The sequence below is a fragment of the Anopheles ziemanni genome, chromosome 2 (assembly GCF_943734765.1).
Source record: "Anopheles ziemanni chromosome 2, idAnoZiCoDA_A2_x.2, whole genome shotgun sequence".
Taxonomy (NCBI): domain Eukaryota; kingdom Metazoa; phylum Arthropoda; class Insecta; order Diptera; family Culicidae; genus Anopheles; species Anopheles ziemanni.
In genome coordinates this window covers 40,894,028-40,919,895 of record NC_080705.1, presented here as the reverse complement: position 1 = coordinate 40,919,895, position 25,868 = coordinate 40,894,028, and the positions used below count along the sequence as shown (strand labels likewise).

The window sequence follows — 25,868 nt, the reverse complement described above, 5'->3', positions numbered from 1 at the left end:
CTGGCTTATCGATCAGCATCACGCTGTAACTCGACACGGAGGGCGTAACCGATCAGTGTCAAAAAGGAACTTGTCAATGAAATGAGTGTTCTAGACACGGCAGAAAATCCCATCGCTTCTGACGTTTCATATCGTAAGTACTTTTTCATTGGGGTTTACCGGTGTCAACATTTTTAAAACCGTGATTTTTTCGCGCGCTTTTTGTACATCTGGTTTCACATGCTTGGTGAAATTGGCAAGAGTTGGAAAAGTGTATTGTCAAGCTTCTAAGTTTTTCGTGTTAAACTTTACACCTCCTCTTTTTTTAGCTTCTATCTCTCCAGTCTTAAAATAAGTTCTTAAAATTCCGTAAACAGTTGTCCTTTTCAGCGATAGCATTTCCGAAATTTGGGTGAGCGTGTAGCCCAGAGCGTTCGCATCTACTACTCGCTCACGGTCTGCGTAAGATGTCGTTTTAATTTTTCCACGTGGTACTCTTGTTACACTTGCGGCACTCAGCATTGCTAAAAACATAGACCGTATGGTTACACCTAAGTAATTCATGTTTGTTCATGAATATATAAAAATTCACACAAACCTTCGCTTTCTTCTTCGCTATCCAACATCTCAATTTCTAAGATCTCATGGACGATGTTTTCTCCTTCCATTATTCGATCAATTGTAGTTTAACACGAAAAACTTAGAAGCTTGACAATACACTTTTCCAACTCTTGCCAATTTCACCAAGCATGTGAAACCAGATGTACAAAAAGCGCGCGAAAAAATCACGGTTTTAAAAATGTTGACACCGGTAAACCCCAATGAAAAAGTACTTACGATATGAAACGTCAGAAGCGATGGGATTTTCTGCCGTGTCTAGAACACTCATTTCATTGACAAGTTCCTTTTTGACACTGATCGGTTACGCCCTCCGTGTCGAGTTACAGCGTGATGCTGATCGATAAGCCAGTTGACGTTAGAACTTCAATTTTGTTATTGTTTTGAAAGAAGGTGCGATTTAGAAGGAACTTTGCCCCAGTTGTATGTTGGACTGTCAAACCCTGTAAACTTTGTCCACAGGACAACCAAATCCCACATTAATGTAGGCGGTTTGGCTTGGCATGGAGTGATTGAAAATCTGGTCGAAGTGTGAATTTGATTTTCATTGTTATTTTCAAATACATGGACGTAAATCATATTGAAAATGATGAAATCGAACGTATAATCTCTTTTCTATGTTTATTTTCGTTGAAAAATGTGCTGAAATCATTTCAAGTGGATTATGTGCATGCTTTTCAACTACGTTTAGTCTAATTAATTGATGAACGATTGAAATGGAACCAATTTGTTGATCATTGATCAAATCGACGTTATTTATTTAACTTTTGCTAAAATGAAAATTGTTTGAAAAATTGACTAAGTCCCAAAAGAGCGAGTACGAAAATCTGGGGTAGAATAGCCTGCTGAGTGTATCAACGGTGTTGCACATCGTTTGAAAAGAGTGGGCCAATGAGGGGTGGAAACGGGTGGAGACGGGAGAAACGTAGATCTTCTTCTTCTTCTTGGCGTAACGACCTTGTTGGTCATGCCTGCCCTGTAAAGGGCTTACGAGACTTTTTACCCTATGTGTACGTGGATAGTCAGTCCTCTCGTACAGGGGAGGGTCCGGTCTCGGTTGGGATTCGAACCCACGCCGTCGAGGTGGTGAGCCCCGGCGCTCATGAGCCGATTTTCTAACCGGCGCTACCGCTCGGCTGTCGCGGACCCCTACGGAGAAACGTAGATATGATATGGAATTTTGAGTTCCCGCTACCACCAGGGTTCACCTTTGCTCGTTGGGTAGTCCCGCGTTCAGAATGCCGAAACAGAACGAACCTATGGGTGCAGTGTAGAGCTCATTACTGCCCTGAAGCTGCTGTCAAAACAAAAACGAAACGACGAATGTTTTTCAATCCTGTAAAGTGCAGTTTTTCAGTGCAGTATATACAAATTTCATCAGCTTAATTTTGAGTACATAATAATAACTAGCACCTGACTTTGATTTACATTGAAATGGGAGATAATTTCGGAATCCATCGGGGCCCCGTCAAAAAGCAAGCCGAGTCCTCGGAAGACCGTACTCAGGGTCAGATCTTGAGCGACTTTCTGATGCAGCTCGAAGATTACACACCAACGGTAAGCAAAATGGTTGCCCTATGCAAGCCACACAGAAACTGGCAGCAGAAATAACCCGATATTTACATACATCTACTTCAACTGTTACAGATCCCAGATGCGGTCACCTCGTACTATCTAAATTCTGCCGGATTTGAAGGGGCAGATCCAAGAATGTACGTGCATTTTTCCCGTTATACTATGTCGTAGGGTTGTATCACGATTCCATATTTTCTTATAAAACCCCTCTTTTTCCACAGTGTCCGCTTGATCTCGATTGCCGCGCAAAAGTTCGTCTCCGACGTAGCCAACGATGCTCTACAGCATTGCAAGACGCGCACCAACAGTGCCCCGAGCTCCGGCCACGGTTCGTCGAAGAACCAGAACCAAAAATCTTCGAAAGACAGGAAGTACACGCTCACCATGGAAGACCTACAACCTGCGCTTAACGATTACGGCATAACCGTCCGAAAGGCTCACTATTTCGTTTAGTTGCGAAGTGATTGTGTGCTTTCGTTTTGGGTTTTTTTTTGTCAATTCCTTCTGGACACGAATAAAATAGCGTCCCATGAATACGATCACATTACAATCTTAAAGCTTACATTCATGAGCAAAGGATAACTCTACATATTGCTACCTGAACTTCAAGAACTGGAGATCAGGCTCTTCAAACAGCCAACTAAACTATTAGTATATTATTCTTCTCTACATGTAATGCTGTGCCGAGTCTAAAACTGCGTTATCCAAAATAACGTAAGGTAAAGTGGGGCAGCACGCCCCCCTTAACCGAAAATCATTTTTCTCTTCTCTATTCATTAAAACATGCCGGGGCACCTTCCCCTATCAAGAAAGCACAAACTCGCGCGCTACTATCTCTTCGGACACGCCCTGATGCTAACGAGCCTGATTCTATCACGGTTTTGCGCTTTTACCAATCCTTGAGTCCTCAACGTGTTAATACCCAGAATATCGAATGAGTTACTAAGCCAAGGAAATCAACACAACGCTTGTGGGCGCTAAGAGAGATTGTTCATCACTTTCTATGTGAAATACTTATACAATATTATGTAACTCACCATCATCAAATCTGAAAAGAATATTTAATTCCAACATAATAACATTTTTGATGAAAATAAATCAACTAAAAACCATAACTTGTTGTTAAATAAGGCAGAGTATTGTTTTTACGCCAGACTATAGTACCTCAACTTACCTGGTTTGTTAGTTAAACAGAAGAAACACACGTACGCAAAATTTTAACAATCAGTTAAAGTTAAGTAAATTTCATGATATATTTTTCCTTCTCTTTGATTTCTACATGATTTTTTAATAATTGTATTTTTAGTCATCTGTTTCGTTTGTTTTTTATTCGCTTTTTGTAAGTGTGCCTTCCTGTGTGTAGTGTTTTGTATATACTGTGAACGGGTGAAAGTCTGCATGTGTCTGCCTATTTCCATGGTATGAAGATGCGGTAGTTTTTAATTTAGTGTTTTTATATTATTTCTTTTTTGCTTTTCCTGTTATTGAAACGTTCGCTACGCATCAGTTGCTAGTCCAGTCTGCCGGAGAAATTCTATTTTTTTTTGCATCGTACTCATAATAACGATAATAATATTCAAATATATTTTTCATAGACAGTGTTTCATTGAATCGATCACTTCCAATTATCTCCTTCTCTCCTGCCCTCCAGTGTTGCTAGTACTATTTTTGTTGATGAATCATTGTTGTTTTTTAATTGTTTCACATGCTGCTCTAACTTGCAGAGTTTTCAACAGGTACCTGAGCAACATTAATCAATGATATGGACGTTACGTCATCGGTTCACCATAGCAACGTGCTCTTGAACAATGAGTGTTACTACGGTTTTCCGATGAAAATTTTCCATCTCATCGATTAAAGCCGCTCGGGTAGACATTGTGTTTGGAATTTCTCCTTGTTCTGTGGGAGTTTGTTTACAGTAAAATGATATTCGTCGGGCATATCTATTAAGACAAACACATTATGCATTTTTCATCACACCCACTGTCTTATGCTGGCCTGGCGAAGATTACTGAGCTATTTGCAATGGTTTTCTCCCCCTTGACCCTTCCTTTGCCTTTCACCAATGGGAGAAATTAATGCGTTATGATTTTTGTTTTGCTTTTTTCCACAGGTTAATTTTCTTCTTCATTGATTCCTATTATAGTAAAATATTCTTCTTCCCCCTACTTCAGCCTAAATCCCCAATTTTTGCCCCCCAACTTAACTTCTCCATTTCCACTGCGTGGTGGTGGAGGTGATGGTTGGTGCTAAAAATGATTTCTAATTGTAATATGAAAAATTTCTAATACAGCTCAACTCTGCTGTAACACATATTTCCTTTGCTGCGGGGAACAGCCCCGCTTGTACTTCCGCTTGTATAACACTGTCTGCTTTCTATTCCCTGCTTTCTCCTTACTCCCTACTGCACTTCAACCCCACTTCCTGACATGCTCCCCACCCATCTTTAACCTTCAGCATGTTTTTTCCCCCTTCGTCCTAATAGAGCAGCTTCCGTTCCCCAGCAGTAGGATGGTTTTTTGTCTATTGTTTACCCCCACTTGTATCGTGCTTAAGCCCCAATCCCAGATTTGAAATTTTATCACTTTCTTCTCTTTCGTCCCTATTTTTCTCTCCCTCACATCCCACTGCGTTCGACGAATGCCAGTACTGTTTTTCATCTGTGCTAGCGCGAGCATATAGTTTAGTATATTCATATATCGGTATGGATCTGTAATTGTAATATAATCATAAAGATAGTGTATTATCATTCACATCCCCGTTCCCCACACCCCTGCCTTTTAACATCGTCTCTAGCTGTCATAAGAAGGAAACGCATATTCCAGCATTCGTTGAAAATCAGGCTTCTACCTGCTGCATTCGTCGACGCAACCCTATTTGTGGTGTTCTGCGTGTAACCAAGATTGTGTTTCGGTAGAGAAAATAATGGTTATCCAACCACTTCATAATTTGTTCCATAAGCTGTCTCCTGCTTTCACAGAGGCAATTCGATTTGCAATCAGATCTATTGACTTTCTTTTGTATACGGGGTACACAGTACACACACACACACATACATACATACATGCAGGACGATGGAGAACCATTAAAGCACACATCCAAGGGCGCCAACAAGAGGGTTTCCGTGTTACTTGCTATAATCTCGACGGAAAGGTGCTACACGGTACCACCGTGTACATTAAAAGTGCCATGATTTCTTCTTGTCTCTGGCGGTTCATCAATGGACTCCTTCCAACATATATGGATTGCGCTGTTCTACTGATTATTGACTTTCGACTCAACGGGTGACGACGCCGGAGAAGGAGAGGAAGAAGCTTTCGATGAACGGGAACTAGCAACAGCAGCGGCGGCGGCGGCGGTGGCGGAACTGTCCCTTGTTTTTTCTACCGCTAAAATCACATGTTTGCCACCGTGTACCTTGGCCGGCTGGGAGGTTGGTGGTGGTGGTGTTGACTCACCGAACGAACCACTCGACGACGACGTCGAGCTTGACGAGGAGGAACCGAGCGAGAAGCTACCGGATTGTGTCGCCCCAGATGATGCAACGGATTCTCCACCGTCCGTGCCGTGTCCGATGCGTCCTACTGTCGATTGGTGCTGATGGTGCTGTCGGCGGTTCGTATCCTGGCGCTCACCGGACGGGTCCGATGGTCTCGGAAGTGAATCGAAGAAGATTTCGGGCAGGCTAGTGCTCTGCTGTATACGGTTTGTACTCGAGTCGAAATGAAGTTTTTGAATCTTTTTCAAAGGAGCCTGCGGCTGAGAGGCAGCAACGGTAGTTCCCGTAATCACTTTCGGGATGGTTTTTGGGGCCGCCGTGGACCTACCTTTGGCCGACGATCGAGGAACACCACTTCCTGAGCTGTCACCACCACCACCAACACCGTTGATCGTCACCATGGCGTCGCGCGAGTTATTACCGCTGGCGCTACTACAGCTGTTGTTTCGGCTACTGGAACTCGGTGTTCCGTTCCCACTGCTGCCGGCGCTTCCCTCGTACTCGTCGTGCGGAATGTTGTTGACCCGACGCAAACCACTACCTCCGGCAATCGGTTCTCCGTCAGCTCCGATTGTGGCACTCATTCTGGTCGCCCCACCGTCGATGTTGTTGACACTCTTGCTAAAGCTGCTGTTGCTGCTACTGCTGGCACTGTTGCGGTTGCGTCCACGACTGGTCGTGGCAACCGGCTCCCGATCGATTCCGATCAGTCCCCCACCGCCGTTCCCGATCACCTCGTTCATGATGTCGATCTTCGAGTCGTAAATTAACTGGCGGATCTTCTGGTTGCTGTCCTGTATCATGTCCTCCAGCGAGTAGTAATAATCATTTCCCCCGCCAACGTGCGACCCCCCAGCCATCGCCGAAGGTCCAGCGACTCCCGGGCGGGAATGATGCTGCCGTCGACTGATCGCACGTCCCGCCTGCCATCCATTACCGGCACCGGCACAACCACCGAGCATCATCATCCCGGGAAAGTAGTTGCTATTGCTCACGCCATTGTTTAGCTTGTTGACGTGCACGATCTTGTAGTGTGAATCGTGCGGATCCGTACCGAGATTCTTCATCAGCAGCGTCTCGTACTCACACGCGCTTCCTGAGCCGGAGCCACTGCCACCGGCACTTCCAGACGCACCACCAACCATCCCGATGCCATCGCCGCCAAGAAGCAATTTCCTCTTGCGCCTGTGCTTCCGATTGTTCTTAAGGCTGTAGTTGTGGTGGTCATCCTCGGCCGAATCGATCCCCGCCAGATGGTAGCGTCCGTCGTCCAGCGCCCCACCGCCAACGGACGGTCCTCCTCCACCCGGTGGTGAATCATCGTCGAGGCCGTACCCACCGCTCAGACGATTTGGCGCCTGATAGCACAGACGGTACTTGCCGAGATGCTTGTCGTACACGAAGCGCGTGGTCGGTTTCATGATCGACTTTAGCGGAATGTCACCAGCGCTGGCACCACCGGGAATGTTGCCACTCGAACCCCCGCCGATCACGGACCGGAATGACTTCGGTGTATCGAGCGCACCGACGAGGCGCTGGGTCACTGCACCACCACCACCACCCCCAAGGGGCATCTCGTCCAAGTCGTCCTCATCGTCGAACGGTGGTGGCAGTGGCGGACGCCGATGACCACCGTCGATGTAGTTGATATGGATCGGCGACAGCTGCGGTTCCGGGCTGGCATCGTCCTGCTCGTCGTTCGGCGTGAAGTACACCGACGCCTTGCTCTCGTCGACGCTCTTGGCCGAGAAGTTCTCCAGATACTTGAGCGCATACTCGGACCCGATCGCCTTCGAGACCGGCTTCTCACCGGCTTCCATTTGTGACAGCTTCTCGATCTTCGCCTTCAAGTAAACCTCGAACCCTATGCGGCGTGATGTGCGTACGGCGCGGGAAAGAAAAAAGAATCCATTACTTCCTTACGTTTCGCTATTTCCCCCCACCTCAAAAAACCACCACAAACACAATGCACCATGACATCCCGGAACCAGGGGGTTTTTGTTTTACTCTCTTTTCCGTTCATATGTTCTACTTGCGACTCGAGAGGAGCTCTCTTCCGCCGCTTGCTCCGCGTTGAGGTGCACGGGAGGGGGGGTTGTTGATGTTTTTGGCGAAGACAATGGAATGGTTGATTTTACAAACGGTTAGTTTACACTCTTATAATACCTTGCCCCCAATACCAGCTCCACACAACTTCCCTCAGGTTAATACCTAACCGAACGGCGAGGGAGTGGCAAGGTAGGAAATTAGTAAGCAGGGAACGTGTGATTAGAGAAGCATGCATATATTCATGTGCCGCGCTTTGTGCAACTGGTTTTGTATAACTTCGCTTTCGTATTTTTTTTTGGGTTTACACTGAATCAATTGTGCAAATAAAGTCTCTTGAAATGGCAGTAACAACCGAACAGCGTTTTGCATACACATTGGAGGAAATATATCATAGGCTAAATAGGGTTAATTTGTTTTTAATTTTGTTCTATCCTCGAACAGTGTCCTTCCAACAGTATACGAGAAACGATGTTCACAAATGAGAACGGCCAATGGTAGGGAAAACATAGTCTCTAGAAAAAATACAGTTACATTAGATTAACCAAGCACGAAGAGTTGGATACGTACAAGAAACGGAAGTGTTTACGGTTTATTTGCTGAAAAAGGACAATTTTGGTTTGTTTTCGGTGAGATATAATTGTCCAAAAAATTACTAAATTAACAGAGTCTAAACTTTTTGGACGAAATTCCACTTTGTACAAGTGTTCTTATTTAAAAACCTCGAACATTTCAACAATGCGTATAAAAATCCATGAAATAATGCCGTATTAGTTCATAGCCTTTGGAATAGAGGAATTTTTTAAATTATAAATGCAAGTAAAAAACTCTATTTTGATCTACCGTTAAACACTTGGTATTTTTTAAGGCAGACTTTAAATATGTTTTGATAATGGTTCATGGACCATACAATAAACACCGCACTTGTAGGTCTGTTATTTCGTCCGGCACTGTACACGTTTCTTAATTAATGCAAAGCTATAGCTTACTAAAACATACCATGTGGACCATAAACCATTAGCGCTTATTTGAAGCGATGTATTCTGAAAGTTTATTATAGTTGCAGAAGAATATGTACAACCTCTCAAACCCATTAAAATGTAAATAAAAATTTCACTTGATTATTTTTTTACAAATTATCCAAAAACAGCAAATCAGCTGATATCTACAGTTATAAAAACGACTCTCAGTTGCACGTTCGCAGCCGTGCCCGGGACCAACATCCTTGAAAGCAACTTGCTGTCAGCTGTTTCCCGCACCTAGGAGTCAATAGGTAGTATAGGTTCAAGGACTTTGCATGGCTGGCCCAAATTACGCTTCCCTGCACGGTAGGAACACTAAGGCTTGTAATCTCAAGTCAAGCCAAGAAAAGGGGGCCTGGAAAGGTAAAGCATTTTATTGATTGGCGACCAAGTAAGAAACAAAATAAAAATAGCACCTTCTCCCAAATGCAACGGCAAGCACAAGCTTCAACAACCAACCCCGGGTCTCGTTTCACTGGCAAAGTGCTTATAGGATGTGACTCCCACCACCATTTTCTTTCGTTCACCCGGTTTGGTGGAAAACCGTTCAGCCCTGTGCACCGGGCGTGGGTCAAGGTTAATAGTCGATGTTTTTCGTAATCGAGTTGGTTATTGCGCCTTTCGAGAGCCTCGCAGTTCCTGTTCTAGATGTCCTCGGGCTGGACGGACGGTAGGTAGTAGCTCGGTGGGGCAAGAAAAACTTTTGATATTACCACAAGGATATATTTATGATGGCTGCACATGCCTGCAACTACCATGACGAAACGGGATTTTTGTTTTCCCCCCGAGCCCCCGCTCTCTCCTAAAAGAGCCCCCGCTCTCTCTTAAATGATTGGTTTGGGGTAAATGTTTATGAGCTTAAACGAGTTGCATGTAAGTTAAAAAGGGGCCATTTGTACGTCGTCTAGCGAGAAAAAACCAAAACTTATGGTCCCCGACAACTGGGTATTTTGTTTACCCTTCCATGCGATTTTGTGTTCCAACTGAATAGTTTTTTTTTATTTTTCAACCCTACGCCACCAGCTAACCAAACTGGATAAATCGATTAAAGGTTTAAACTCTAAAATCTAGAGCAACGGTTGTTGATGGGAAGATGTAATACTGACATAATTGATTTATCGAAGTGTTTACTGATGGTCAATGGCTTTTTTACATGGTTATGTAATGGTGTGACAACTGTCTGCGCAATAGTGACCATATTTTGTTCGTTACCCGAAAATTTGTTTCAAGAAAAGAGCGATTTGACATCTGTTTTACTCTACTTCCCCTCGGTTCTACCGAAAATTATTGAAGGACTTTTCGAAAAGTGATGTAATGTTAGTTCCGTTCTGTTTGGGAATGTTATTTTGTCATATTTGTTTCCTTGAATGCGTGGCGAGAATGCGAAGTTGAAAATGGGGAGATTACAAAAATTGATGACTTGAGTCGTTTATTACCCTGAATTTATCCTAAGTTACATTTATTGCACTGCATAACCAAAGGCGCATTCACCAACTCAACAAAACATGCATTTTAACATCCGATTAGAATTTAAGCCAAAGCAAAATGTTTGCAACATATTTCAAACTTAACGCCCCAAGCACACGTTTGTTTACACACATACATCAGGGTATCAATTGTTTTCATGTATATTTTCTGCCCTTATACCAATGACCTTCGGGACAAACGATCGTCACATTCTCCTTGGATGAGATACATTTACAAAACTCATGATATGCTGTAACGGACGAACCACAAACGCAGGCAAACCCCATTGATGCAATTGTTACACATGTTGTCCGGAGTGGTTGAGAAATAAAACTATTAAAAGTAATAAAAATATGGTCGTACTTTACCCTGATCACGGATAATTGCAACATTTGTGCATTATCCAGCTGTCAAACACTTCATCGTTCGAGATAAAGAATTCGACGACAAAGCACGATGATGCTGATGGGTTCCCCGCTGACGAATGATCTTCATATATGAAGATCGGTGGATTGGTCGTTGGGCGGGAAGGTTTGTTTTCCCTTTGGAACAGTTAAAATCTGGACGTGTTGCGGAGTGAAATACTTTTTCTTTGTATGTATGTTCCTGCATGCTTCTGAAGCGCAACCCTTCGGGATACAATCATTCTAACGCAGATAGATCGCACAGCTTACGTACAAACAGAATACTAGTTTGCTTCATAAATACTACTTCTTGTACATCTGCCGGCCTTATCCGGACCGAATTGCTTAAAATTCGGTAATTTGATCATTTCGCCGCAATTCGTCACGAGGATCTATGAACGGTTCCGGATGTCCACCGGGCGATGCAGGAATAAGTAGATGTAACACACAAGCGATAGAAACATTTGAATGGAAACCAATCACATTCGGTAGTGGCAGGAGGAAACATTTGGTTGTCAATGGCAGGAAAAGAAAAGAAGAAAAGAAAACAAAAACGAAACCATTCCATTCCAACGAATGGCATGGTGTATATGCGTTGAGGTTAATTAAACAAACAAAACAAACCAAACTAAAAACTACTACTGCTGTACTGTTTTCAATTAGCTCTACTCTACACTACGGTAAAGTCTCAACGACTAGTGTCAAAGCGAATGGAATTAATCGAAAACAAAGGTTAATTAATGTTGCTGCCTGTACTGCACAAGTAGACAAAATGTGTCTTTTCAGCGCCTCACATCCTGCACCAACTTACCGTCGAAATCCTCGTCATCCTCGTTGCGTCCGCGACAGTTCTCGAAATAGAAGCTGGGCAAGTTTTCCAGCACCTTGTTCAGGGTCTGCTGCTGGTACTTGTAGCCCTCGCGTAACCTTAGCGCCTGGTGGGCACTGAACTTGCGGATCTTGTTGCGCTGGAACACGTAGTTCTCCCGTACCCAGGTCAGCTGGCCGGTGGAGTAGTCACGTACACGGCGCACCTGAGGAATGCACAGTCCGGTGAGTAGAAGTTATAAATTTAATTTAGCGGCAGATTCATGGTTAAACATGTTACTAGCTAAGTCTTAAGCTAAAGGTCTGTGTTTACGATAAATGCTCAGTGTTTTTAAATCTTTACATTTCAGGAGCACAAAATTGTAAAACTTTATTTTAATATAAAACAATTTTGAAGTAGTACTACCCTTTTAAAGAACACAAAATATCATTTAGATTTAGACCTATAAAGACATACAATTATTTTGATTAACATTAGAATCCAAAAAGCGATCATATTTATCGCTACACGAATTTACAATGATTCCTTACCTGATCATAGTACTGATCACGCAGTGTCGTAATGTGGTGCGTTCCGATGTCGCGTATTTCGCGCAAATGTTTCGCCTGCGTCGAGTAACTGCCCTGGATCCAGTCGACCTGCTGAGCACAGTTGTCCTTAATACGGTGGACCTGGAATGAACATTGAAACCACATTAGTAATAACTCTTCTCTTGTACATGTGGCAAATCTATTTTTCTCGATATCAACCTACCTGTTGGGTATAGTTTTCTCGCAACCGTTCTAGCTGTTGGCTCTTGTAGTGTTCGATGTTGTCGAGCATGGCGTAAATCTGGCGTGCCTTCGAGGACGTCTTGTCGTTCTTGTAGCAGTAGCTGCAGCAGTTCTGGCAGATGAGATCGATGATGCGGAACCGGATGAAGATGCGGCGGATGCCCTGGAGGATCAGCGTCAGGGCGAGGAAGGATGCAGCCGAAATGGCCCCCGTTATGATGCTGCCTATCTTGACGCGGTAGAACACGATGGGATCGATGTACAGGCTAAAAATAGGCGTCACGCAAATCGCCGCCCAGCGCAAACGAAAAAGAAATAATAAATCTTACGAGCAAACGTTGCATGATGACACATTTATGGAAAGCGGAAAGGTGCCGCCATCGAAATGAATCGTGATTTGAATATAGATTGGAGATTTTTTTTTTTTCGAAAAAGTAAACATCCTCCTCTTTCCCGCACTATCATCAAAGACGTGGTTGCAAATGTGCATCTATCCTTTTAACGATCAACCACGTCTCGGTTGCCGGTTTTAGGTCGGTATAAATTATTCATCCGCAGGGTAATAGAAGTCAAAGTGAAAAATTAAATCGAGGATGGATGCAAACTACTTTCGATCGGTAAAATTCCTTTCCTGCTGTCGCAGCAGTGGTTGAATTTAGGTTACAGCATGTAGCGCTATGCAATTCTAGAGATGTAATCGATTTGCATCAGCTGACGCAAGCCGGTCGAAGTTTCGCCGATGCTTCGTTGAAAAAAATTTCACCTTTTGGATGGCATCACCATCATCACGGCAGTAAGATATCAGATTCTGTCGTAGTCGCAACATTAGTTTGCTAGCGTGGATGGAGGTTCTTGTAAAAACACAATCATAGTGTATGAAGCATGAATAATGCAGCATAAATCAAGCTTAAATTATTAGCCACTGATATGTGAGATAAGCACAGGCAAATGTAACGAAAATGTATTACCAGTCAGTAAGCTAATGTAAAAACATAAACGTTTGAAATTTATGATTCTAAAAATATTATTTGATCTGTCAGCAATGCTAGTTTTTTGAGTCAGCAAAGCTCTGTGTCAGGAACCATTTAAGATCAGAAAATGGGTTCATAAAGTTGATTTCTATTCAGTGGCGAACATCTCAGTATTTAAACTGATTGATTTTCACGTTGTCCACTATATTCTTATATACTTTTTCCATCAAGCCATAGTGGAGACGCTACAGTTCAAACACTTTCTATACATTTTTAAAATATTTTAGTATTTACACAAGAACTAAAAATTGCTCATATTTGATAAACGAGGAAACAGTTCCGGAATTAGATGAAAAAATAAATCTTAGCAGGAGCGCAACCATACACTATTTAGAATTTTTTTAAGAAACTGGGACTTTACTTAACATAGTGGCGGTATTTTTTTAAACATATGCTGTAGTAAATGATCCATATAAATACAGCTTTCAACTTATAAAAAAGACCAAGATAATTCGACTGATTAGTTGAATTTGTATGATATTGGACACTATGTATGTTAACTTTCTGTGTGTAGTGCAAACAGCTTTAAATTATACAAATAGATACGTTACAAAAATGGCTCAAAATCTCACAATCCATGGTATTCAATATGAATGCTTCAGGACGGAATGTTGCTCAACAACTCACCGTATACCCGCCGTGGCATTGCCCATTATATTGATCGCGTAGCACGTATAAAGTCCACTGTCACGCCGCGAGATGTTGTGGATGCGAAGGAAGCCGTTTTCCAGCAGCGTAATGCCCATTCCGGCTGCATCGTGTAACCCACCGCCGGTCATATTGTCCGTCGTGAGCATCTGAAACTCGACGGCCTGCTGGTACTTCCCGCTCGCCACGCCATGCCCTCCTTCGTCATCCGACTCGAACAGCAGCGACTTCTGGTCCTGTTCCTGGCTGTGGCGCAGAATTTCGTTCTTGGGCGTGATCCAAATGATGTCCGGCGGTGGATTTCCGGTAAACACGCACTCCAGCACCGCATCCGACTTGAGCAGATGCATCCGGCTGTCCGACGCTTGCAGCAGCTCGGGCGGGAAGCAGTTGATGTGCTGCAGCACCCGCACAATGTCACCTGGGTAGCCGTTGCGGCACTTGAGCTCAGACAGCCGCAGCAGGTCGTAGATCTTCTGCGTGTTGTTCTCCGCCTGCAGCTCGTCGATCCAGCCCAGTATCCAGTACATGTGGCAGTCACAACCATAGTCATTGTCGAGGAAGTTCGCGTATTGCAGCTCGTGCAGCAGGCGGATCTGTTCCGGGATGTACATGATGTCGTTGCTGGCCACGTCCAGGTAGCGCAGCCGGCGCAGCTCACCGATCTCCTTCGGCAGCGCCGTCAGTCTGTTGTTGGAGAGGAGCAGCGTCTCCAGGTTGGGCACGTTCCGGAACACACACGGTTCGATCTCCTTCAGTCGGGTGTTGTTGCGGATGGACAGGTAGCGCAGGTTGCGCAGGATATCCCGGTTCACCGTGTGGTTGTTACGTGCCACCCAGTTGCTCAGCGACTCCAGGTTCGTCGCGTCCAGGTGAAGGCGCACGAGGCTGTGCTGCGCGGCGAAGATCGAGTTCGGCAGCGAGCGCATCAGGTTGCTGCTAAGGTCGAGCGTCCGGAGCGCGCGCAAAGCCGAGAACACGGTCGACGGTAGGATGTAGATCTGGTTCTGGTTCACGTTCAGGTACCGCAGCTCGTCGAGCGTGTCGAACGCGTTCCGGTCGATGAACACCAGCTTGTTGGCGGACAGATCGAGCGACTGCAGCCGTCGCAGCCCGTACAGCGCGTTCTTGGAAATCTTCTCGATGATGTTGCCGTTCAGGCGCAGCACACGCAGCTGCTTGTTGAGCAGGAAGAAGTTGTCCAGAAACGACACGAGCATGTTGCTGGACAGATCCAGCACCTCGAGCGAGCGCAGCTCCTTGAACACCTGAAACGGGATCACGTACAGGCGGTTGCGCGCCAGGTGCAGCTCGGTCAGGTTGCCCAGCCCGGCGAAGCTGTTGCGCGGAAGATCGTGGATCGTGTTGTTGGCGAGATTCAGCACCCGCAGCCGGCCGAGCGGCCGGAACAGGTGCAGCGGCAGCTCGCTGAGCCGGTTGCCGTGCAGGTCCAGCTCGACCAGGTTCGGCAGGTCGTAGAAAATATCACTCGGAAGATTGTGTAATTGATTCGCGGACAGCTGCAGAAGCCGCAGTCGCTCCAGTCTGCTGAAGTGGTCTCTCCTTATCGTGCCAAGCTGGTTGGCGCTTACGTCTAGTATCTGTAGGTTGCTGAACTTCCGGTCGGCGCGCGCAAACGTCAGTGTGAGCTGGCGCTCGGTTACGTTGCTCTCGCGCCACCGCACGATCTCCAGGTAGTTCTCGTTCTTGAGGGCCAGCTGATCGCTGGTCGCACTCAGCACCGGGACACGCTCGAGCAGGATGCCCTTGTACGAGCTGACCGGCCGCAGGTACTCCTCGTTCACCGCACGCAGGCTCGTGTCGGAGCAGCTCAGCACCTTCAGGAAGTTATTTACATCTTCTTCGGCGTCATCATTGTAGGTTGGATAGTCGGCCGACTGCGGCGGTCCGTCCCCCGTTGGCACCAGTGGCGTCAGGTCGATCCGGTGGCGACTCGCGTCGGCTTCGGCGGCGGAGGCGGCGTCGTCGTCGTCGGCGTTGTCGTCCGTCGCCGGGGCGGCCGGCAGCGAGGCGAAGTAGCTCACCGACACGCCGCCGTACGAGGACGTTAGGGCACATTTTGTCTGATCCGTCACGCGTACAATGAGGAACAGCTGGGCTAATATCAAGACGACTTGCGTATGCAGATGCATCTTGACTGTAGCGGCAATAGTTTGCAGTAGGATTCGCTATCGTACAAATTACTCGAAAGTTGTTGAATCCATTGAGCTACGAGAAACCACTGAGGCATCTTTTAAAACTGTTTCTGTGAGTAAAAAGTAAAGAGAAAGAAAGAAAAACAGTTGATTAAAAACCAGGGCAAAACACACTTTTCTGTCCATATTTAAAGCGTTTAAAAAAGTTTTTCAAACCCACAGATAGGAATAGGAACAGCTATTTTGAGATGATAGAGATTACTTAGAGTTAGTTCATGAAAAAATCGGTTGTCGGTTTTAGTCGGTATAAATTATTCATCCCCAAGGTAATAGAAGTCAAAGAGAAAAATTGATGAATTGAAATTTCAACTCATTCACAGGTCTAAAGAAAGCCAATAACAGGAGACGTATTCATTTGCAACAGCTTCAATCAGACAACTGGGTTCAAACGGTATGCTTGTTCAAATATAGGCCACCCAATTGATGGGAAAGAAAACCGAGGAATCAAAAATACAACCGAAGAAGGGACGTAGTAAGATGTATAAAAAAAAAAAAAACAACCTACCCCATCGCAGCTCCGAACCGAAGCAAAGGTAAGCGAAATGGCGCATTAGTATTCAAGTCGGACAGTTTCGTCCGGTCGAGAGCTTGTGGATTCATTTGGCTACGGTGGAGATACCGGCGTTTAGAAATAAAAAAGGGTTCGCAACTGTAAGAAACTTTGCATTTGTAGCTATCTGTACTTTAAGACACTGTCCTTTTTTAGAAGCACCGGACCCAGTGAACTATTCCGTATTCAAATGACGACGGTGCTCGGGAGCTAATGCTTTGCGTGAGAAGTGTTTCGTGCGTTTATGCTCTCCTGGGTCATAAAAAGTGCAAAGTTGAATAGTAACGATTTTGCGGCAGTATCGGCATGACCGCAGCAGGTCTTTTTATGTCGGTATGCTAAAAGATATTATCAGATAATGGACTAAGCACGTGACACGAAGTCATTTTAATTATAACAGGGGATCCAAAATCAATTGTGCCCGAAACTGTTATTATTACCACCGAATTCACGTGTAGCTTACCTAAAAGCATCAGAAATCATTTGGAATCTGATCTTAGGAAAGTTTCACAAGATCACTAAAAATGTCTCCCTTATCTTCTTTATAAAATATGAACTTTCTTCAAACACATTTTTAAACTTTAAATTCAGATTGATTAATAGTTTCCAAGAATGGTGCTATTACCATTTTATTTTTATCATCATATGCATACATAAAAAGGTATATTGAAAATTTGTAGTTTATATACAAAAAAAAAAACGAAATTAATGATTGATTTATAAACAGTTGAATTCTAAAACTGATAGCTAAACATGCTTTTTATCCTTTCGTATCCTCTCTACGTCGTTATCTCATCATTTTATACAAAAATGACAAGATAAAATTTCTCGATTCTCATTAAAATCCGAGTTCACAAAAACGGGCATGTACTGTAATTCGTATACTACGTTAGGTATTGGTTTATCGAAATTCGAAAGTATTTTAATATGTTTAACTTGATTGTCACGAATGGAAACAAGACAGGGTTGACACTGCTGATATTCGTCAACAAGCCGGCGCAAACTACGGTGTAGTTACACCGATTACACCGATTTAGGATTACGCCGACCCAAGGTTTGCGTATATAAGCGGGAGAATTGTAGAGGCAAGCCCCATTTAAAAGTTGTAAATCGAATAATCGTGAATAAAGCACTAAATTTGTGGCGCATTCACAAGCGACCAAAATTTATCTTTTAATGTTACAAACGATTTGCAACATTCCACAAATTTAGTTTCCACAAATTTATTGTGCGTTCCACAAGTCACAGTCGCGCGAATTAATATAATCCCGGAGAGTGTTTAATCCGCGACGAAAATCGTTCAATCGATCAATCCGTACGAAGTTCGTGTAATCCCGGAGAGTGTCGGACCGGCGGAAAGAAATCGATAAATTTCGCGCGAGAAGTTGTTATAATTCCGAAGAGTGTGCAACCCCGCGAAAACGATGGCGACGGAACGATATCAAATGGAAACCGTAGAGCAGAAGAACGCTCCCATTGCCAACCCCCCAACCAGCAGCGGACGCTGTCGCGACCATCCGCCTGGGTCACAATGCGATCGGAGCACCCGCGGACATGGTGCTTCCGAAGCGGCAACGCTAAGCTTGGCCCGGCGCGAGTTCGAAATCGAGAAACAACGATTTCGGATCGAGCGTCGCGAGCTTGAGCTCGAGATGGAGCGCCGGGAGCTGCGGTTGGCGGAACGACTGTTGGCAACGGAAAGGGGCGAGTCGTCCAGAACGGATGGCCAAAGGTGGCCAGCGCCGTGGCGCAGCGCTGAGCCAAACGAAGGTGTTACTGGGTGCGTCGACCGAGGGGCATCTAGCGCGATGGCGTCAGCTGATCGTACCGTGAGCGTTGACCACAGCGAGGATAGCGCGATGGCGTCGGTTGATCGCCCAGCCGAGTGCAACGACCGGGAGGAGCGAGGCGCGATGGCGGATGTGCACCAGCAAGACGAAGGAGGCCTCGCAACGATTTGCCGTTTGACGACGCCGACCGCATCCCGGCATCACACAGACGGCACGCAAATCACAGCACTCACGAAACACGGATGCGCGGATGTTCATCAATGTCTTCTTCACGGTGAGATCAACGACTCGGGCACACGGACACGCGAACTCATCGACACACAAATCGCACCCACTAAACACTGTTACACTCATACGACGGCCAACGATGGCGTGCTGCTTCGGTACGTACCTATCACAATCCACGGTAAGGATAAACCCGTGGACACTTTTGCCTTCTTCGATGAAGGAGCTTCATCAACACTTGTCGATCAGGAGTTGATTGAACGGCTGGGGTTGAGCGGAGCGTCTAGTCCGTTCTGCTTGAGTTGGACTGGAGGGACGACCAGGTTGGAGGCGGAATCGGTGGCAGTTTCCTTGCGCATCTCCGGCGTTCACGAAACTGCGCAAATATCCACGCTACCAAAGGTGCTGATAATTGCCATCTTGGCAAGGCTTTGCTGTACCACGACGGAGGCTGGGATAAACCTATCGCGACGCAAACTCCATTGGGTTGGACGGTGTTCGGACCCTGCGCGATCGACTTCGCCAAGCCTGCATATGTGGATTCCTGCGACAAAAAACCGACTAGTGAGATCGATGCTTCCCTTGGACAGTACGAGCCCACTATCTCACTGCAGTCAGACGACGAAGAAGAGACGACTACGAGTGTCGGGCAAAAGAGTTGGCACTTACCAAAAATTGCCAGCGCGATCAGCCCAACCAGTACGACCGATCCAGCCAGCGCGATTGATTTCAAAGCTCCATGGGCGCCTGCGGCCGAAACTAGTGAAGGCTTGGACATCCTTTCATGACCATTGGCAGCAGCAACAAAAGCAACTGCTACTATCGGCACAGGATCCATGCTGCATTGCGATGACTCCGAATCCTAACTGTTATTCTCGCCGGCACTACCATCATCCACGACCGAGCGGCAGCGAGCAACCGGGCAGCCACCAGCATCACAACATGCAACTGTGCCCCACATCGAAGGCTGCAAAAAAGGATGGTTGTGAACGGATGATGCGGTCAGGCGATCGGTCGCCCGCACCTGCGAAGGCGTTGGTGTGTTGGTGCTCGGCGGCTTCGAAGGCAGGCGCGACGGTTGGAGCACAAATGCTACTGGCATTTTTTGGTTGCCCCGACGTGTCTCGTGGGGTCACTAGCTTTGTTGCTTTGTGTTGCTAGGTGCAAGGGAATCGACGTTATCGTTATCACTGGTCGATACCAGTGTCATCAATTTAGGAACTGCGACAAATACCCTATGGCAGTTGTCTAAAAATATAGGAGGCGTGTTAATGAAATTCTTAGTTAAACTACACTTACCTGTTAGGTTACGGCTAGGCGCAAAAAAATCAGCATGTAAACTTAATGTTTCCCCACGTTCCAAGATTAAAACAATAAAGTGGCACTATGTGCCACGAGGGGAGGAATGTCACGAATGGAAACAAGACAGGGTTGACACTGCTGATATTCGTCAACAAGCCGGCGCAAACTACGGTGTAGTTACACCGATTACACCGATTTAGGATTACGCCGACCCAAGGTTTGCGTATATAAGCGGGAGAATTGTAGAGGCAAGCCCCATTTAAAAGTTGTAAATCGAATAATCGTGAATAAAGCACTAAATTTGTGGCGCATTCACAAGCGACCAAAATTTATCTTTTACTGTTACAAACGATTTGCAAAAATTAAAAAAATAATTGCGTTATTTGCTCACATAATAATCTACAAATTATTCCTAATGAAGTGTGTCCTGATGACTCAATATTTTCAAGTTCCTCAAATATATTCGTAAGGAACGCAAAACTGTTCTCTTTGATAAACATTAAAAACATTGGTCCAAACGGGTTTTTACGAACGTATAAAAGTTAGAACTGTATAGTGTTCGCCTTAAGGGAAACCATTATTCTAAACCAGAAATCAAATAAAGCGGGGAACGTTATCATGCTCGTCTACTGTCAATGTTATTGGCGACACTACAATTGATTCATTCTGTCACATTATGGTCACGATCCCCGTGGTTAATAAAATTTATTTCCGTAGCCCGTCGTGACATTCAAATTGTAAGCCACTGGCACTAGCAGAGATCGGTGCAGTAGCCATCCCAGTCAAGTGGAAGCAGGGAAAGCAATGAATTTCAATTTAATACGACCGTCTGCTCAAGTATTTCGCAATACATATCGCATCCACCACCCTCGGCTTGTGGGCATCCGTTGGACGACAGTTGCGTTTATGTTGCGAGCAAGATAAGGAAGCGTAACGTTCTGGGGGATGAGAACTGTTCACTGCCCGTGTGGCGCATCTCCGCGTAGGCCCGATCGAATCACACTCCAACAAGAGCGGCATGACAACGACACCGTGAAAATGCTTCGTTAGCATCAATTACATTTGTATTATTCTGCTAAGTTTTCCTGTATAGAATGTATGCAGTGTGTGTGTGTGTATGTTTATATGGTGTGAGTGTGGTTCGAAAATCTCTCATTATCTCGACTTTATTGGACTAACTTGCAACGATGTGCAAAACACAAGCCACGGAATCAAACTGCACGAAAAAGATTGATTTTTAGAAAATGTCAATGATTTTCCCGCGACAAGCAAAAGTCAAGTGAAGGTGAAACGATCACTTCCACATCTACTCTCGTCTTCCTTTTACATTGTGTCCGATGCATTCCGCCACATGGGTCAGAGTCAAACGTCATGTAGAAAAATCAAACATGATTATGATGATGATGCATTCACTCAACATTTCTTTCCCCTATCGCCGATGTGATCCGTCGGGGGTTCGGACATGCTTCTACGAAAAAAAAAGCATATCGTGTTTTCCTATGCTTTAGAAGTGGACGTAAAACGTCCAACGGTTGATGGAACGAAACGGACGTCGACCGCATAAATAACACAGCGAAGGGACCCGTTTCGGTAATGGCCGTGGAGAACATCGAACGCACATTAGTTTGATGAGATGGATTCGCTCAATTATTTAAAGATCGACGCCGACCACAGTGTTACACAAGAAAAACAATAAATAATCCAGACCAGCGGAAAACTTGTCTAATAATTTAATAAAAAATATTATTCACGTTCGAACTGAACAGGACCGATCAAAATGGATCGCTATCAATAATAATCAACTCAGCCGTGTCGAATAAACAGAGGAAATCGGTTTTAGGTATAAATATTTCCACTAGACGTGGCACATTCTGTGATTCTTGTACGGTATGGCATGTACCGCACGCTTATGTCATGCTTGTGCTTCCCGAGACGGACATTTATTATCGGATGTTTATTTGTTCCATAGTAAATTATTCAGAGAAAACCTTGGTTTCCTCGGAACCTTAATCCGGTAAGAGTTAGGAGAAGACATTTTAGAAGTGTCATGATTATCAATAAGATAATTTGCAATGTATCAATGACATACTTGTTTTGAAAAATGATTTTAACTATGTTTGGTAAGCATTTTACGAAAATGAAGTATTTCATCATTATCAATAACGCAATAAGTTGTTGACGAGAATCGCTCACTTTGTAAGATTCAATTTATCTATACAGGAATAACATGACTAAACAAAAGGACTGTAGTAATATGAGAACACTTCAATGTATTTCGTAGAAAGCTTTTAAATAGGTTTGTAGAAAATGGCAGATAAGCAAAAGCCACCATCCTTAACTTCACTATTCTGTGCTATGGCTTGCAGTTGAGGGTTTCACTACCATTTACGCGTGTCACAAATTAATCACGAAACTCTGTATCTTTCTCTAAGGGCATCAGTTATAGTACACCTTTTCTTCCGTTCGCTTGCTTTCGTAAAAAAACCAGTAACTCCTTTAGCTTGCCTTTTTGCCAACCGCCAGGAATAAACGAGCCTCGTTGGCATGAATGAAAATGACACTTGGCCCGATAACTTTAACGTGCCACAAATTCTTTTTTAGCCCTACCTTAGCGGCCAGCGTTTTTCAGCGTACTGTACAAAACTGCCAAGACGTTGACCTCGCCAAGTCATTCGACATACGAGGCAAGATAGGTTGGAGCATAAATTATTCATCAGCATAAACATTCCCTTTGGGCAACTGTATGCTGTATGAAGTCGCAAGATTTGTTCATTAATCACTATTGCAAATGTGAAGAAATATAAACTAAAACACAGATATTTTACTTGTACACATTTTTCTCGCTAGCTCAAAGTTATGCAAAAATTACGTTTTAATAAAACGCATAGAAAAATAGTTGTATTTAAACAAGAAGTGAAGATGAAGCAAAATATAACAATTAGTCTTTTTAAATGAATCATCGCGAAATTTGCATTTCGAATATTTTTACAATCTTGACGTTTCTCACAAGCTCCAGACCCTGTATGAGATAAAATATGGCACAAGAATTGATCGACGTCGTGCGGAAAACTGCAACCATTGCGCTCCATTACGGGCTAACTCTTCTCTGATTGAGTGGAACAGATGTAGTGCGCTTTCTAATAATGTGGAAAGCATACTCGACAATTCCATGTCTTTGATCTATCCACCAATGCTCTTGGGCTGATTGGACTGCTATCCACAATCGGTCGGTGATCTACGACCTGAAGCTTTTGCGTTTGGTTGAACAAATTGAGGCAGAAAATCCAACCCATAGGAAGTACAAAAGCAGCACAAATCCGATACGGCAGTTACATTTTGCTATCTTATAAATAGATGATGCAGTGAAAATAGAACAGAAAATAAATATTCATTCATCTGAAATGTGCTGTCGACGCTCAGGCGGACAGAAATAGATGGAAGAAGATGCGAAATGAACTACCGTGGTTGAAACTATTTTATACCGTTGCCATTTTATATCTTTCGCCGATAGTCAATATTTCAGCACTGATACAATTAGTTCTCTGAATATCGACTAAACTATATTGCTTGAAAGTTTCATGCCAACACATCAATTATATGTTGCACAGTTTATTGCAATCTGAATATTACTACGGTTTTGTAGCTACAATTTATTGGAACAACAGCATAGCGACGAAAATATGTTTAGCAACTTCGCTGCAAACACCAACGTTAAGCTGCTTCATCGCAATTTACAGTCGTAAGTCGCATCCATTACGTTGTTTAACAGAACAAAATCATCGATCATCACATTTGAGCAAACTAGCACTTAACTGAATGAATTGTATCAATACTTGAAATGAAACCAATCTACCACTAGGTTAAACAACAAGTTAAATATTTGAAGGACTTGACCGACTGCTTTTTCTGTGAGTCATATTTAAATAACTGTCTGCTTCTAAATAAACAAGAAAAAGCACACCACTCAGCGTGCAGCCGTTCTGCTCCAGTAAACGGTTTGGCATTTTACACAAACACTTCATGCTTGACGAAAATGCAGGAAAATGCTACCGACCCGCAGTACCGCACACACATTGCAATTTTATCGATCGTAAAGTCGAAATTGGGCACAATGTCTGTTGGTGTCCAATGCAGACCTGGAAAATGTTCAGATGTTTAATGCAGGATAAAACGACAACATTTGAAATCGTGCGAAATCCGATTTGAAGCTTTAAAAAGTTATCAGATTAGCTGCATTTGAACAAAGTTTAGAACGAAAATATCCAGCAGCAATCGTTAGATCCAATTAAATCGTCTCTTCAACGCACTCAAGCCAACTAAAACCTGTCGTCTGAAATAGAACTCTATTTCTTGCTCTGAACGGTGGGAAGCTCCAGTTCTAGTACGTTAAATTTAAATGAACGGAAATCATTCAATGAGGCCGAAGGTGATGCTTTCCTGCGCGACACCAGACACCAGGCGCCTCCATGTGCCACTTGCTATCGCGCGAAGCCACCGCACACAGAGTGACTGAAGCGAGCTATGGTGGCGACCGGAAACGGAAAACCATGGTGAAACTACCGCCCCATCTCTGAGGCCGGGCAACGGGGATGTTTTCCCAGTTTGCCACGCTGAAGACACCGTGACATTGCACGACTTCTTGTCGCCGAGAAAGTTCCGGTGTCTTTGCAGGCCGAACGATAACCCGGATGTCAACCGTGTTTCCCCGATCGGGATAATGTTAGTTTTTAATTAAATATAACATCCAAATGGCCTCAGTATAAAGCTACTGAGGGATGAGGGTTTGGTGACTTTTCCTGTTTTTTTTTTCATTTTTCTCCCATTCATCGTCTTGACGGAAGAAAATTCAAATCGTCCTTGAACGGATCCAATGGCTCTTGGAGGTTGTGAGCACTCTTAAACATCGCAAACGTTTCTTTTTCCATGCGTTTTATCGCCGTATTGGAATGCTTTCCCCGCTGATGGATGGAAAAGAGCATCGCGAACGACCCGTCAACCCATTGCACCGACATCGTACGACGCCGTAGAGAAAACATAACATTTCTTGGGACCCCTTCCCACCTTACTTTGGTGACATCTGGCCCATTTTAGACGGCAATCTGACGCAAACGGAACTGAAAGCAAACCTATCGGGGAAATACACTTAATAGGTTTACCGGCACCGTTGCATTTTGTACGCTACGTACTAGATACAAACGCACTTATGTAAGCGGAAAGCGACGACATTGAGCGACTGCCCCAGAGTGTCCGTAGGTTTTAGTTTTCCGATAAGAAATAGTCATTTACTTCATTCACTGCATTGGTTTAGAATAGGTAGATGCAATTTTGCTGGATAGTTTTGGAAGTTCACGCTAAAGCGAAAAAAGCGACATCTCGAGCAGATAGGAAAATATTATTTTTAATTTATATGCATTACATAACTGAACTATTTGTAGGTGGATTTTTTAATCAGTTAATATTGTTTTTAGCACGTCTGCTGTCAAATTGTTGGAAAAAACTTCTTTTTCAAGCCACTTTTACCAAACTAGGGTAGCCGCTTTCTGATTTGAGTTGGGGACAACGTTGTTGGGTTTATGGAGATATGTACTACCATGTTTCGTTGCCATGTTTATCAAAACTGAATTCACATTTTTTTAAATCTTAATTTGCCTACTCTATTTTTCTAAAGAATGATGTGGGTTGTAACCTGCTCTAATAAGACATCGACTTTTATTTCCGCTAACGCTTATTCAACACAAAGTAAAATATTTAACAGTTTAAGAATCACGAAAAGAAATGAAGTCGTAAAAGGCACCATCCCATACAAATTTTTAAATAAACACAACAAGAATGAGCTTTTATTAGGCGTAAAAAAAGTATGACAAGAAGCATGAGAAAAAGAACCACTTAATACT

At 44.2% G+C, this 25,868-nt stretch overlaps 3 protein-coding genes across 3 annotated transcripts in view; 2 read left to right on the top strand and 1 right to left on the bottom strand.

Annotated features, from left to right (window-relative positions):
• The first annotated feature begins 1,913 nt into the window (after positions 1-1,913).
• LOC131287127 (transcription initiation factor TFIID subunit 10-like) lies at positions 1,914-2,861 on the top strand. The gene is made up of 3 exons (XM_058316149.1): positions 1,914-2,154; positions 2,245-2,309; positions 2,394-2,861. Exons 1-3 carry the CDS (start codon positions 2,032-2,034, stop codon positions 2,623-2,625), a joined length of 420 nt encoding a protein of 139 aa, XP_058172132.1. The 5' UTR covers positions 1,914-2,031; the 3' UTR covers positions 2,626-2,861.
• Positions 2,862-5,182: 2,321 nt separating this feature from the next.
• The window catches only part of LOC131281888 (uncharacterized), a 35,562-nt gene continuing 14,876 nt past the window's right edge, over positions 5,183-25,868 (bottom strand). Inside the window, exons 2-6 of the mRNA XM_058311250.1 lie at positions 13,871-16,157; positions 12,193-12,478; positions 11,970-12,110; positions 11,422-11,644; positions 5,183-7,535 (exon numbers count right to left, since the gene is read on the bottom strand). Coding sequence (XP_058167233.1) covers positions 5,428-7,535; positions 11,422-11,644; positions 11,970-12,110; positions 12,193-12,478; positions 13,871-16,044 — 4,932 coding nt within the window. The 5' untranslated portion in view covers positions 16,045-16,157 and the 3' untranslated portion in view covers positions 5,183-5,427. The remainder of the gene's footprint in view (positions 7,536-11,421; positions 11,645-11,969; positions 12,111-12,192; positions 12,479-13,870; positions 16,158-25,868) is intronic.
• The window catches only part of LOC131293584 (uncharacterized), a 66,317-nt gene continuing 58,530 nt past the window's right edge, over positions 18,082-25,868 (top strand). The window contains exon 1 of the mRNA XM_058321662.1: positions 18,082-18,853. Coding sequence (XP_058177645.1) covers positions 18,082-18,853 — 772 coding nt within the window. The remainder of the gene's footprint in view (positions 18,854-25,868) is intronic.